The 16,128-nt window shown below is 41.4% G+C and overlaps 1 protein-coding gene across 1 annotated transcript in view; it reads left to right on the top strand.

The window, feature by feature from the left end:
- The first annotated feature begins 6,603 nt into the window (after positions 1 to 6,603).
- ripor2 (RHO family interacting cell polarization regulator 2) overlaps positions 6,604 to 16,128 on the top strand; it is a 29,494-nt gene continuing 19,969 nt past the window's right edge. Inside the window, exon 1 of the mRNA XM_019890311.1 lies at positions 6,604 to 6,804. Within this exon, the coding sequence (XP_019745870.1) occupies positions 6,729 to 6,804 (76 nt within the window). The 5' untranslated portion in view covers positions 6,604 to 6,728. The remainder of the gene's footprint in view (positions 6,805 to 16,128) is intronic.

Genomic DNA, 16,128 nt, shown 5'->3' with positions numbered 1-16,128 from the left:
CTAGTAATAGAGAGCGTCAAATACAATATTACCACAATGATAAAAACTAATTCACATGGAAACGTATTTTCAAAATTGAACATTAACTTCCCATGGAAATTTCATGGCGCATTTCTTTAAATTTATTGGACATTTTTCACCCCTTTTGCAAGCCTATTTATGATTGGGCATCTAGGTATTGCCACTAGCCAGCAGAAGCACTCGAAATAAAATCAAGATGATAAAAAATAAATAAAAAAAAAAGTTGTAGTTCTTAGCAAGAATAACTGTATTAGGTAACATTTATATAGAAATATAGAGAATATATATATATATCTAATATATATTTCCATTCACTTCCAAGAGCTGAATTTCCAATCTAAGAAAAGTTGTGATATAAAGTTGCGTGTTGTAGTCTTTTATATTTTCATGTCACTGCCAAATGTGTGTTTGTACAATTGGGGTTGTTTGTGCCAAATATTTTTATTTATTGTACATTTCGAACAAACCAATTGTGAGTATTGTTTTTTTTTTTTTTATAATTAAATCTGAATAAAGTTGTTCTTTTTTTTTCAGTGGAGACGATGTGCTTCTGTCTTGTTGTGCTTCTACAATTTTAGTACATTTTAGGTTTAGTTTTACATTTATTCTGGGACATGAATACCATCAGCGTTATTGTTGCTACTCTTAAAATGTTAAATATCTCACATTTTTATTCCATTTTTTTTTTTTAATGTTAGTTTTTTCATCAAATATTTGATGGACTTTAGTGAGGTGGGGGAGGGGGGGTGTCATCATATTACAGCCGCCACAAGCTGTCTTCTGATTGGTTCTCCTCTCCGAACAGGCAAGTAGCACACACAAGAGTTCGGTTGCGCTGAGTCACACATAAATAAAATATGAGCGATGTGCGATGTCTATCTGCAGAAGGGCATCGTGACGCCTCAAGTGAAGGGTACTCCATTTTACCATCATCCTCGTGCAGGATGGATATGCGAAGTAGTTGCGGCTGACGTTTTTTGCGGGAGAGAAGGCGTCAGGCAACGATGGAGATGCCCGGACGTCTCAACTGGTTCCGGAAGCGTCCTCGGAGGCCTCACGTGCACCATCGAGAGTTCAACCGTAAGTGTGCCTGCCGCCGTTTGCTCTTAAGTGGGGTTTGTCTCTTATGTACAAATTCAGTGTTAGTTTAGCCTTTCGCCCGGTTTTGAAGCTTAAGGTTCTTAAAGTGAAAATAAATCATGAGGTAAAAAAGAAAAAAATTCCCTCTCTATTATCCGTCTTTGTCTGGGTGACGTGTGCGCGCACACGGGTGAGAACGAGGCACGAAAGCCCTCACTCTCGTGCGAAGCCCCTCTCCACTGGCTGTCAAATCTGAGTTGAAAAAAAATATTTGCAACATCTCATTCTTCTGTCTTGCGCCGACAATTTGCCACTTTTTTTTTTTTAAACATATATATTGAATAGTAATTTTCACAAGCGATTGGCCGTTAAGTGCAATTTAGCTCCTGGTTTTTATTTTCATTTTATTGCATTTTGTATATTTGAAAAAAAAAAAAAAAATATATATATATATATATAAATGCAACTCATAAATATGAGTTTCGCAATTTATTTGTAAGGCTTCGAGAATCTTTTTTTAACCACTGAAAAACAATGCTATTTCCAAGTATCACTCCTTGGTGCCACACTTCTATCAAAATAAATAATATTTTACGTTTTAGGGGACCCCCCCCTGATCATAGTTATCCTACTACTCACCAGAAGAGGTCATCCTAAACTTGATGATATATGAAAGGCCCTCCCTCCTTCCATGAATGGACAACGCTGCCTTTAACAGAGTTACTTTTCAGATAAAAATAATAATTAGTGTTGTTATTGTGACACCAGTTGCCTTTCTTTGACCGGTCCGTCAACTCTCCTCTCCTAGTGTGGCCACAAGAACCTTGACTAGCACGTGACATCTTCTCACTCCATAGCAACGGGGAAATTGCACATTGCCTTGACGCTTAATTTTCTAGCTCAGCTGGAAGCGTTCCGGAATGAAAGGCTGCTTGCGTGGGTGCGTGCATGCTGCTGTTGGGAACAAAACAATTCGGAGAGCTTTCGTTTTTGTGGATAATGGGAGGTCCTAACAATGTGTATAAAGTTATATTTTTATTTTTTCAGTTTTATGAGAATTTCCTTGGTAAAGGCTGACCTTGACTTGTCAATGAGCCTGAATTACCAACAACAAATGTATTTTTCTTTTAGTAGAAAACCTCACTCCGCCATCAATTGCCACTTATTTGACTTTAACACCAATCTTTACCTCCACCAAAATACAACTCTGTGCGTGGATGCATGACGCATATCCAAACACAAATACCCCATCGCTGCATTGACAAACTCACCATGTATCTGCGGCTTATCAGAAGCTAATGTTTTAGCCATCGTTAATCTGCATATCCAACAACGTTCAGTGCAAACTCTCCCTTACTTTTTGGGTTTTGACAAGATTGTTTGAAAGTGACTCTAGCTCTTCAGCCACCCCAGCTGCGAACCGTGCACGTTGACTGTTCCTTTTGTGAACAAGACCACCCCCAAAAGATGTACTTAGTTGTTTTGTTCCCCATTTGATTGGCGGGCAAACACTCCAGAGCATAACTCTTAAAATCTAAGATATTTGCAAGTCAATTTCCCGTAATAGATTCCCTTTAAGAGTTGTCATCGTCCAACCAAAGCACCATAAAATATCCTCAATATCAGTTGCTAATTGGTTAAAACCCCATCTGCGTTTGGTCACGGCCGCAACGTCTGCCATCTTATCATGCTAAGATGAATGAAATTGAATCAGCCCAATGGCTAAGCAGATTAGCTCGTTTTCCCGCAAGCATTTGCTCTTTTCTTATCTCTCTTCAGCGCAACTGGAAAAGTCATTCTAGTGTTTTGAAGAGCGCCTCGGGGCTGGATTAAAAAAAAAATGCTAACGGACTTGTCAATAGCTAATGCTAGCATTGTATCATTGAGGCGTTTAAAACTAGCAAAGACTGTTTTGTTTTTTCGTTTGTTTGTTTTTTAACCGATGTTTGTTCCCTTGGCACCGTTGTTGGCTTTTGCCTTTGTGTGACCACACCAGTGGTCTGGAAGTCTCTTTACGGGGTCTCTGTGTGTGTCTGAGTATGTCATTCAGTGTGAATGGAAAGAAAAATGCTGGCTTCTGCTGATGACAAGTGCAGATGACCCAGAAAGGAACATCACAATAATGTGAAAGAAGAGCTCACTTCGTCTTGGCTGACATGAATCACACCCAATTTAATATGAAATGGCTTCATACATGAATTGGTAGCATCTCTGTACAGTTTATAGCGTTGGGTTTAGGTCTCAAACCGAAACTAAAGAGACTGTCTTCGAGGGTTTCGTAAATGAGAGCCACTAAATGAGATCCTAGTGGTGATGTAATCATCGCTGGCAGCAGGGTGGGGCCAGGAAACAAAGAACTTCCTGTCCCACCCCACCCAAACGCATCCTATCACCTGCCGAAAGGGGAACTTGAGTTTTTCGAAAGCCCTTGGCCAGCATGGAAGGAAGCTTGGCCAACACAAATAGTGCACAAGTTTTACAAGTGTACAGAGCAAAAGAGGAAGTGAAGGGCTGGAATCGAGCGAGTGCGTCCGAGTGTACAACTGGCGACTTGAGTGACTTTCTGCACCGATGAGCACAACGCTTCTTCATCACGCATCATGACATCTATAAATTTGCCTGCGTCTACATGCTGTATGTACCATGTGTGTGTTGGGGGGAAGGGGGGGGGGGGTTGCGCCATCTGCCCTGACCTCACATCTGTCCTCTCCAGCATAGCAGGATGTTACTCCATCCAAAAACGACCTACATTTTTCCCGATCTGCATTTATTTTGTGGGCAAAAAAAAGATAACGTCATATTTTTTTAATAACAATTACTTTGCCCTGATCTAAATAAAAACAGTTGGGACACAATAAAATGACACATTTTTGTCCTGCAACTCCCCCGCTCTTCCAAAAATATTTTGCGCTAAAAAATGTAATTTAATCCACCCCCCCAAAAAAAATAAATAAATCAGCCCATTTTTGTTCTGCAAACGTTTTTGTATGGAAGCCAAAAGAAATAACCAAAATGTTTCTATCTGACAGAACTAAAATAAGACAAGGGACTTAGAAAAGAGCCAGGTGGAACGCTGCTTTCAACAATGTCCTTGCTGATGACGTGGTAGGCTGCTGTTTTGCATCCAAATTTCGTGCTGAAGACAAAGATTCAACAAATCAATCAAATGGCCGTCCTTGTGTATGGTGCCAGTCGCTATCATCTCATGCCCGCTGTGCCCTGTTCGGAGACAAAAAGACAATTGTGGGGGGGGTAGACAATAGCAACCGGGGAAAAGAGCTCTCAATGAAAAAAAATCTGTCCGTAGAGGAACAGTTGTCGGCGTTCTTCATAATGCAGCGTCAAGTTAAGACGTTAAACCATGTCTGTACGCATTTAGTTTCTATTAGTAATCTAATGCTTGTGATGTACGAATACTGGAACAGCTGAAGTTTATTTGGATTAATCAGACGATCTTTGAGAAGTGGTGTGCAACCACATTATATAGTATCAGTTTATTTGAATTTCCCCTCTCTATTTTTGTTTTGTCTTGGTCCCATTTTTTTTTTTTTTTAATCGCAAAAACCTGGCATTTGAATAAGGGTGTGTAGACTTTTTTTATATATCCATTGTACAAGATGGTTGTCCTCCATTCACCCACGTGCACCCCAAATGCACAACGGAGTGGCGTGACAAATGCGTTTCAGCATTCAATGTCCTCATTATTGTTGCTACGGTAACCAGGCAACCTTAGCAATGGGATGCCATTGGCTCATCGCACTAACAAACAAACAAGCTGAGAATGAGCATTAAGTTGGCCTGACTGCACAGGAAATACCCTAAGAAATGTTACAGAAAAAGCTTTATGAATAAATGAATAAATTGCGATGGAGTAAAACAGTGTTTGGCAAAAAAAAAAAAAAATTCCAAACATTAGTTTCCCACTCATTTTGTTGTTTTGTACATTGATGTCCATCCAGCATACGCTTGCCTTTGCCTTGTTGGTGCTCAGTGGGATGCTCCCATTTCGCACCCCTTGATTAACATGCAGACCCTCTTCTTTGCTTTGAGCAAAGAGAATTTGTCCACCGTTGTCACATCTTGAATGCATTTGGTTTGACATCAAAGAATTTCATCACTTTTGTTGCAATTTCCCTTTTGGGCTGGGAAAGTTGCTCGCATTGCTCAAGCTGGTGCAATAACCCCCCCCCCCTTTACCGCAACCCTCCCGAGCAATGGCTTGATAAATTTGTTTCACTCGTGCAGTTAAAAGTGAGATTTATTTGAAGGAAGGTTTTTATTGAACTTGGGCATCTGAATACTTTTGTCCACACTTGTGAGAGGAGGCGAAAATGAGTTTGCCCTCCGGTTTCCCCCCAAGAGATGTCTGAAGGAAAAGTGCTAATGAATCTACGCCAGCTCAACATTCTATTTCCACTTTGGAAAATAGGAAATGACTCAGGAAACCACACAAAGATGCAAGATAGCACGAGTCAAAGGTTAAAAAAAAAAAAACGCACAAGATTAGTCAGAATCTAAGGCTGGACCTTGTTGGAGAGGAAAAAAGGTTTAGCCCCCCACCCCCAAAAAAAGCTTTAAAGCTTTTCAGAAAATTAATGATTAAGAAAATAAATATTGTCATTCAGAAATGCAATTTGTTTCAAAAGATTTTAATACAAAAAAGAAACAATATAGTGATCGCAAACAAAAATATTTCAAATGAATTTATCAATTCCAAAATGATAATTTGTATAAATTTGATTAAAAATGTAAATTAAATGGCATGCAAAAAAAAAAAAAAGTCCAAACAGGAACAATAATTACCCCGCCAAAAGTCATCTATTGGAAAAAATCTTTTGGCAACCACGAAAAATGCTCTATTTTCAAAATAATTAATTGTATAAAAAATTAGCACGATAAAATACTATTCGTTTTGGAACATAAAAGCAAACCCTTTCATCTCTAAATCACATATCCCCAACAAAATATTTTTGGCCACGACGAAAACTAAATTTGTTCAAACCAAAATAACTCAGCCAACAAAAACTATTTCTCAAAAAAATATTAAAAAACCCAAAATAAATTGACCGATCTCAAAAATGAGCATCACCAACTTCTTCCCTTTTGAGTTGGAGCTTGTGCAGGTGTACCTAATGAAGTGTTCGCTAAGTGTATTTCGAGTTGGGTGCCATGGCGACCATGTGAGATATTAATAGCCACAGCGCTGAGGCCTTTCCATTTAGGCCGACTATAGTGCGGAAGAAAAAAAAAATCCCTGTGAATCTTGAAGGAATGACACACACACATTTTGACAGCATCTGTGCTTGTTTTAAAACACGAGAGCTAATTATTCCTGCTAATCAACAGTTGCCCCTCCACTTAATTGACTCACACGAACACACATGCACACTGACCCACACGAGTACTCTCCAGGCGACACACACATGCACACGCACATGCACACACACACACACACACACACCCACCCTCACTCACTTCAGCTTTCCACAGGATGTTACGAAACGGTCCGCCCAGTTGGTGAAACTTAGCAAAGGGTCGCTTGCTTGCGCACTGCATGGCAGTCGGCGGACACGCACTCACTTTGCCCCGTCCCCTAGACTTAACGGACCACAAGAAGAAGAAGTTTAATGGCTATCATGCGGGATGACCTAGATGAGATGATGATGATGCGCGAGGAGGCCGAGGATGTCTTTTACGAGGAAGGTAGGCTGAGAAACGGGGTGTCGGGGCTGCGTCAGGTGACTTCGAAGCCCAGCAGAGGTGCGAAGGGTGCATCCGTGGTGGTGGTGGACGAGAAGCTCATAAGTTAGAGGTTGTTTTAAATGGAAATAACCACGAAAAAGTTTTTTTTTCATTTGGTTTATTGAGCAAGAAATGGTGCACCCTTTCAGTGTGTGATGTACCGGCGAGAATTGAAATTAGGTGTGTACACCCATTTTATGACACCTTTTATTTGTTGGTGCATGTGTGAATCGTGTCTAATTTGTTGGTTTTCAACCAATTCTTCAAAAGTGGTCCGACTTCCAAATGGGAAGTTTTTGTAATACAGGCTAGAGTTGAAATTAGATGTGTACCCCCCGAACTATTCAGTGTTTTGGTCATTCGTCTTTGTGAAAAGATATATTGAATATGAACATTTCCTCACTCTTTTTCCCACCCAAATTTATCTTTATAGAGATTCTTTTTACTTGGTAGAGGTCTGCGTGGCTATGTATGAATCTTTTGCATCACCTGGAGGTTACATGCACACCCTCTGTTCATATGTCATCCTTATTTTTCCTTCCATTCTGGAGTTCACTCCAGCTGCATCGTTGGCCTCTTTATCGTGCCCATTTCTACTCTGACACAACACCATATTTTGTGAATCCCGCTTTCTGTGTGTCTCCACCAAATTTCTTTCTTTTCTTCCAGTCTGGAGGCCGGTCCATTTGTATGTGTTGCATCCTTGCGCTCCTCATTTTCAAATGTGGCGCACCTTCTGCAGGGCATTCCCCCCCCCCCACCCCCTTTTTTTAAAATCTGACAGGCCATTGAGAGGATACTTGCGCACCCTGTCACGTTAGTTCTGTACTTGACACATTTTTTTTATCCAGTGTGGTGCTCATTCCTTTCTATCTGTCGTCTCCTTACACTCCACAATCCTCATCTTTAAGTCTGACGCACCCAATTAAGGGCGTACCCCAGTCGTTTTCAATCAACCCCCCCCCCCCTTCTGTATTTCATCATATTTCCTTGTTTTTCTTACGGTCTGTAGTTCGGGCATTGACTCCTTCCCCCTCTTTGATTCTGACCCCCCCACAGTGACTTGGCACACCCCCTCTGTGTTGTTGCGTTGCATTCCAGCGATGGCAATGAAGTAGACTATTTCAAAAATGCCGACCGAACATGAGCGTAGTTTGCCAAATCAGACACAGACAAGTCGGCTTTGGGTTCCATTCGGCAGGCCGGAGACATTCCCGCGGGGCGCTTGGGAGTAACGGAACAACAGCGACAAGCTGTCATTACAAACCTCAGCGGCCATCGTTTGGAGGCTACTTGCCGGAAGTTGATTCTGCTTTTCTCTGAATGCTGGTCAGACGTTGGCACCAGGTAGACCCCCTCTTAAAGCCCAACGAGTCCAACATAAGGACGAGTACGCGCAAACATGGCTGATTCATATTTGTACGTGTACATACATGGCGATAAATCCAGCCGGCGGTCAGGACTTGACTTTGATGACAGATGTAATTACAGGCCCAAGTTTGCAACAGCTGAGGAAGCCTGAGCCTGTTCGAGTCTTGTATGACTCACTGCTCACAAAAAACTTGAGAAATTTCAGCCCTTTTTCTTTATGTAGCTTCTCTTTTCTGCAGATGAAAGCTCAAAGGTGAATGTATGGAAAAGAAAAAAAAATGTTCCCTCTTGCGTAAATATGAATTATATGGCCAAGGGGTTAAGGGACCCCTTTTCTTCCTTCCTGGCGTTCTAATGCCGAGTGATGGATAAAGAGGGACAAAAACATTATCTGCTCCCCTTGCTTCTTGGAAGGGCGCACACTCAATTGGATTTGGATGCATTGGATGGAACAGCGCGTCCACTCATGCACACCAATTACCGTGACCGTGGCGGCTCTCACACAAGACGAAAACAATGACGGATGGACTGGAAAATATGATAATAAAACGTCTCCCGTATCCTCCCGGGAAGAAACTTTATGGGGTATTGAATTGAAGTGTGGAAAGTCTTGTAACCAAATATTCGAATTATTCCTTCGATATAATGCGTACCACAAAGGGTGCTTGCAGGTTATTAGTTACTACCCCAATACATGACTCTGAGTGTATTTTATGTTAATTAGATTTAAGTCAGTTGGTATGGGCTCCAGCACGCCTGTGACTCTCAGATAATGGGTGGATGTTACATGGCCAATCGGGTTAAATACAGTATTGGGAAAGTTGTCTATATTTTTAAAAATGTTTTCAAATGGTTTAAATATAATTTGAGAATTCTCATCCGTTTGAATGTGATGAAAGTTGTGTATTTGTTGACAAAATCTTTGAAGTGCTAGTCTTTTTTTTTCTTTGAATGTAGTTGAGTTATATAATAATGAAAAAATATGTATAGCTACATTGTATATATATTATATGGTATGGGCTCCAGCACGCCTGTGACTCTCAGATAATGGGTGGATGTTACATGGCCAATCGGGTTAAATACAGTATAATTAGATTTAAGTCAGTTGGTATGGGCTCCAGCATGCCTGTGACTCTCGGATAATGGATGGATGTTACATGGCCATTCGGGTTAAATAGTTTTGGGAAAGTTGTCTATATTTTTAAAAATGTTTTCAAATGGTTTAAATATAATTTGAGAATTCTCATCCGTTTGAACATGATGAAAGTTGTGTATTTGTTGACAAAATCTTTGAAGTGATAGTCTTTTTTTTTCTTTGAATGTAGTTGAGTTATATAATAATGAAAAAATATGTATAGCTACATTGTATATATATTATAAATCGGGGTGAAAATATATTTCTGTTGACTACTACTCATATCTTTGTAGAATTACGTTTTCACATGATGCGTGAGGAATTTTCAATCCAGTTATATTTTGATGTACATTTTCTGTGTTGCGTTGGGGTTCATTGAGGGCAGTGTGTGAATTACAAACATACTCCCATACTTGTTACATAAATGTTAATAAAGCAGGAACGATACGACTTTAAGAAAACTATTTCTTTGAGTCAAATTATTTTTATTTAAATCGAGTACAATGCACTTAAAATGCGTTTAGGTTCAATAAATTTTATACGATGAGAACCCTCCCGTTATGAGTCAAATTATTTTTATTTAAATCGAGTACAATGCTCTTAAAATGCGTTTAGGTTCAATAAGATTTATACTGTGAGAACGCTCCCGTGTTTTTTGTAGAAAATTTTTGATCCACCGCGCTTGCCGTCTGAACCCCGGAAGCCAAACTCGTTCTGGCCCCGCCTTCTCGATCTCCGATTGGCTGGCGGTTACCCAGGAGGAGCGAGGCGAACACAAACTGGAATCTGTGGGAGTGAATCCTCTAGTAGTGGACGAACGACCGACGATGAAACGGCACACGTTGCTCGTTTAGATTTACTAATTTTAACCAGCATTTTCACATATTTTAGACGCTTTTTTTATACAGACATAAAATCGGACTGTGGCATCCAATCCTCGTGTGGTAAAAAGACCTCACTCATTGTGACATATGAATGAATGAGCGGATGGATAGAGGGGAGCACGTAGGCAAGCTCCGAAAACATCGCACTTGAGACGCGGAAAAACATTGCCAAAGGTGAGTTGAAATTATAATTTGCTCTTAAAACCAACGCGATGACAGTATTTTCCCCTGCAGGTCAGCGGACCGCGGCGACATTCAGGGGCATTAGGGAGAAAGCCCGTTTTTTCACTTGTAATCCCTACAGCGGTGTGTTTGAGGACACACGAATTACACACGAATCGTGCTTTCTATTTTTATCCGGAGTTTGCCACCCTTTGGTGTGTTGAAATATCAAACGACAAGTGACATGAGGTCACGGTGTGTGCGTGTGTGTACGTTTTGTTGTGGGGGGGAGGTTTGTGGCTCCCTACGCCACGGCAATTATAGGTTTCATTTGGTGCTCCCGCCTGGTTTTGGCAAATATTTTCATATGTGGACTATTCGTTTTTCGAGGGATATTCCCATGACATTTCGGTGAGCAAACGCGCACAAAACCTTGTAAAATAATCCAAATATTTGAGGCAACAACTAATGTTGTGAGGGGACTTCCTCCGGTAAATCGATACAACCAATATTGAGTTAGCCGGCGCAGCAGGTGCACATATCAACCATTCACCGAATTGCCTTGAATAGTTTTGCTCATCACTTATTACGACGAAGAATTTGTTGGACAAAGTCACTTTTGCGACCCTAAAGATCGATTTACTATCGCTAACATTTAAACATCGTATCCATTTTGATGGATTCCTACCCTAAAATCATCAAACTAAAATTGAATTAAAGCGAGCTAGCAGGTGCGCGAGCAAATGGCAGCCACGGTTTTGTTGATTTGGTCATTTGTTGCTAGGCAGAATTCGTTGGCGAAAGCTATTTTTTTTTCCCATCCTTTCCCAAAAAGTCATAAAATTTGGTGATATGGGATTCTTTTTCATTTTGACATGATGTTAAAGCCTTAGGGAAAGTGTACGTTCTCTCACTCTCTTTTTTTCCATGTTTTTGTGGAAAGAAAAAAGAAGCTAGTTTCATTCCATTGTCCTTGAAAAGTGCCCTCCACCGCTGTGCGGAAAAGGCTGAAAGGTTGCCAGTGTGTTGCAAATACCACCCAGAGTGGATGTGTCTGCTGTGGAGATGAGCTAGCGCTCCCTGGAAATCCTTTTTTCCAGCAAGTTGGCCCTTGCCTTGGGAATGTATCTGTCTCCACCAAGCTCCATCCAAATTCGAGAACATTATTGTCACCAATCTCACCATCGGTGTGAGATTTCATGGAAATCAAATGCACTGGGACCCTCATGCAAAAACTTTAAAACTACAGTTTTATGGTGAATTATCGTACTTTTGCCACACCCACTCTACAATCCAAACCCGTGACCTTCGCAACTTAATGTTGCCCATCTGTCGTCACACTTGCCGGGTTCGTGTACATCACCCTCTCATGGCAGATGAGTTGAAATCAGGGGGGAGAATGTCGGAGTCTAAATGTTTGTGGGAGTGTGGCAGCAAGCCGGCTTTGATATGGTTAAGTGGCTGTGCTTAGCCTCCCCTACCAGCATGTTTGGGCTGCGGTGAAGCACTTTCAAAAGAGCCAGTCGGGATGCAGAGCAGCGTCTCTTCCCAGACTCTTTCTCTCCCTTGCTTTGCCTTTTCCGGAACAATCTTTTGATTCCCCTGGCATGTAGTGCACATGCTCATTTCCACACAGCCCTTTCACCAAAGTCTCATTTAGGGAATTATGCCTGTGACGTGGTTTGGAGTAAATGTTTTTTTTTTTTTTTGTTGCTTTTTTGTTGCTGCCTTATTTTGAGGTGGGTTTCTCCCCCTCAAAGCCACCCTTCTAAAAGTGGCTGTAAATTGTAAGTGTGAAGAATGAACGTATTTCTTTCAGTCAGCCGACCGGTACGTTTTTCAAGCAATTTCGGGAACGTAGTCACCGTATGATCACATTAAATAAAACTAAAAATACTCACTTGCTGTCAGTTGCGTAAAAGGGAAGACGAAGTGAGTTTTTCGAGCAGCTCAAGACATGTGGGTGATATTGATATTTGAGGCATTAGCCATGATGCTACTTGCTGGTAGCGCCAACACTTATTTGTCTTAGTTGCTTAGTGGTTTCAGCCAAAAGTTAAAAAGCAAGCCCAGAAACATGAGTTTAAAATGATTGTTGACTGGGACTTTTCTGCAGATTCTCAGATTTGTATCACTTTTTGGGGAAGTTGCAATGCATTGTCGTTCTTAATTTGTGCGGGTTATTGCTCTAATGAACACATTTCCTGCTTCCTAGTCCATCTGTCATTCCATCGACATGGCTTTTTTTCGGCAGTGATGTGGGGGTGTCGTAGGAAATGTCGACGCCCGCATTCTTACAAGAGGATCGCCCTCTTCAAAGTTATTTCATACGCAGGCATGCTGCAGGCAAACTCTGGACAAGCTCCCCGGTGGCTTTGAGGCTAATGGAATAGGTAGTGAGAGGAAAACTGGAGCAAGGAAAATGGCAAGAACATTTTTCGTTGACAAAAAAAAAAACATGATCCACCCCAGTCATCTGGGAGGCTCAACTGCTCATGACGTAGTTGTTGAAGAATGCTTCGTGGATAGCACGGTGCTTTACCAAAGCGAAAACAAGGCAGGAGACATTACATTCCCCTGTTTTCATTACGCTGATCATGTTCCACTCCGGTCCCTTAGGTGGCGCTCATTGCTCATTGTAAAGTAATTGAAAACTGTTAAACTTGAGGATGTTCCGTATTTGTTGTAATGTCGGGACGTGTTGCGCTTCGAACCTCTTGGCAGCAGTCGTGAATTTCATCCAAGTTTTCTTTTAGTTTAGCGCACGTCAGTCAGCGTTTATTTTGCATCGTCCCGCTAACTCGCAGATAAAGCCGCGGCATAGAAAGCCACCTCTCCGACGGTCAGGCTAGCACCGCTTCTTCTTCGGGTTTCTTTTTAAAAGTGGGCCACCCGAGTCCTCAGACGTGTATTTGGACGTTTTGAGTGACGCCAGACCCGTTGAGGCGGAGGTTATCTCATCTGAAGCTGATAGTCATGACAACGGACAGGCCTGCTCAGGCTTGTCGCACCCTGCAATCACTTGGCGAGGGGACGAGTGAGGGGCTTTCAATTTGGGCTTTGGAGGCGACTTGTTGTGTCAAGTGCTATGTGGAAGGAAGAGCGGCCCGGGGGGGCAGTCGGAAAGGGAGGTGGGAATTCTTCAGTTGTCTCTTTTAAAATGATGTGTTCTTGCTTCTTTGCTAGCATCGGGGCTACAGGGTGTAAAGTCCAGTTAGTGACCGGTCCAGTCCGACAAGGCGAGTTTAGCTGGACGGTCTTGTGAAACCGCTCATGTTTCGTCACAGCAGTGCATGTTTTAGGTATAAAAAAAAATAATAAATGTTCACACCTCGTGGAAATGTATTAAGAGGTTGTTGTTTTTTAATTTAAATTTTTTCAGAAATCAAGGGTTTTGTACCTTGTAAGCTGATGTCATAGTGAATGAATCACTCCAGTCTGGGTGAAAAGAGGTCAGGATGTTTCATTATAGTAGATAATTTTTATTTTGTGTTGACTGATTTTTTGTTTTGTTTTTTATTCTGTTTGTTTTATTCAGTTGCAAATTTGTTCGTTTGAAGTGTTTGAAATTTTACTTTTATTCATTTTAGCTTTTTTTTTTTAAAGTAAATGGAATGTTTGTTGATTGCAGGATTAGAAAAAGCCACAAAGTATCGTGTCATAAAGTAAACTTGAATTTTCAAACAACTGACGGAAAATACAGAACGTACATTTAAAATGAATCCGAGAAAGTGTGTGTATGATGACAAATGCAAACGCGAAGGACTTTATCGCTAGAAATCTCGTTCGTTTTTATGAACACATGATGTTGTTTTGGTTAGTTTTTGCTTTTTGAATGCATTTTTGTTTTCATTTAATTTGGTTCCAGAAAATCTTTTTTCAAATCTGAGTTTGAGTTATTTTGCAATAACGTTGACTCCGGCCCATCATTTTATTGTTTCAACACAGAATAGCAAACTCGACAATATACTAAAACGACATAGCATAACCGTCAAGTTCTGCTGTGTTCGCCAGGGTCGAATTTTAACTTTTGCTCACAAATTCTTCCCGCAACTCGCCATTACAGTACCGTATATGACAGTGTGTATGTTAGCTCGGTGGTGGGGGCGGGTGACGGCAGAGCGGGGTGTGGTTGCCCTGGCATGCAGCACACATGGCACATGCTGCGCGCCGGCGTCACATGATACTTTGAGGCGCACCTCTGGTGGGCAGCAGCTGGCCGACATGCGAGCGCCGGAGGCATTTTTTTTTTTTAAGCAGCCTAAGATCATAATCCGTCTGTTTTGGTTGTTTTCTTCCCTTTTGCGGCAGCTGGATGAAATAGTGTTGCGTACAAGGGATTTTTTTTTTTTTTTTACTATGTAGAAGAAAATAATGTCCGGAGCATGCGAAATGATGAATAGGAGTAAATACAGAATCGAATGTTGACTGTAAAGTTGATCAAATACTTAGAGACGTTCAGCGTCTTCTTCGCATCAGAAATTTCATTTGATTAAAAAAAGAATTATTTGTGGTTGTATTGCAATTTTTTTTTTTTACATTGTGTGTGGAAGAAGATTAATGGAAGACATTGGACATGAATGCCACTTACAGGTCACTAGTTCGGACAAAAATACTCCATCGACAGCAGGCGGAGGTCTGCTGTCGATGGAGTATTTTTGTTGCGCTTGCTTTGAGTGACGATACAACCCAAGGCAATTGACAAAGTCATTTTTGAAGTTTTCCGAGAGAAACCACAAATTCAACAAGCGAGATAACCGCAGTAGCCCTTAATTTAACCTCGGCAATTTGACCTGGATGATTGAGAATCGACACAATGACAATTAAAGAAAATTATGCCCGAAGCTAACACTGTAGCAATTTCTTACAAAGCTCCTAGCGGGAATGCTAACAGTCTGGTTTCCCATGGTCGTCGGACACACCGCTAGCTCTCATCACAGACGTGGTCGCCGCTATCAGTGAAAGGAATGTTTGTGTTCTCCTGCAAAAAAAAAAAAAAAAATGGCGCTGAAACAACAGCGTTGATCCTTGTTTGCGTAGTAGCTGCATTCCAGCATAGATGCTGATCTTTCCACCAGTGGGGAGCCGCACCGCATGTGGCTTTTTCTTTTTTTTTTTTCTGGCTGGCGGGGGGGCATCTACTGTACTTTGTCTCCAGCTCCAAAAATCATCGGTGGCGCGATCGCACGCCGGCGAAAAATGTCATCATCATCATCATCGGCAGCAGCCAGAATGTAAATCGCAGTCAAGCCACGCCTGACTTAATCTGCTCATCTGCGCCTTTGAAATGCCATCAGCATGTCGCCTGCACTTAATGCCGTGCCGGCCCATCAGGCTGCCCGTGACCTATAATTAAAACAGGGCCACAATTGCAGACACGTGTCGGGGGAGGGGAATGATCTCCACTCTGCCTTCAAAAAAAAAAAAAAAAAAAAAAAGGAAAACGCAAACGTCTTAAAATGTTTCAGGTTAGTACTATCTTTGTACTTCCTTGGGTGTTATTTTGCCACTTTGACCCTTAAAAATTAAGGATAGTGATGCCAATACTGATCATCTTAAGGTGACCGTTATCAGTCATGATCTCCAAATGTGACCGGTTTCTGACCTCTAGCCTGCAAAAACACTAACTCTCAGTAATTTAGGGAAAATAACTCAATCCTGGCGCTGCATGTAGTTAATATTGTATCAATAAAATATTGATTCCACCCTTAATGTTCCAATTATAACCCCCCC

This window comes from Hippocampus comes, unplaced genomic scaffold (genome assembly GCF_001891065.2).
Source record: "Hippocampus comes isolate QL1 unplaced genomic scaffold, H_comes_QL1_v1.1 scaffold71, whole genome shotgun sequence".
NCBI lineage: Eukaryota > Metazoa > Chordata > Actinopteri > Syngnathiformes > Syngnathidae > Hippocampus > Hippocampus comes.
This window is presented reverse-complemented; position numbering and strand designations above follow the sequence as displayed.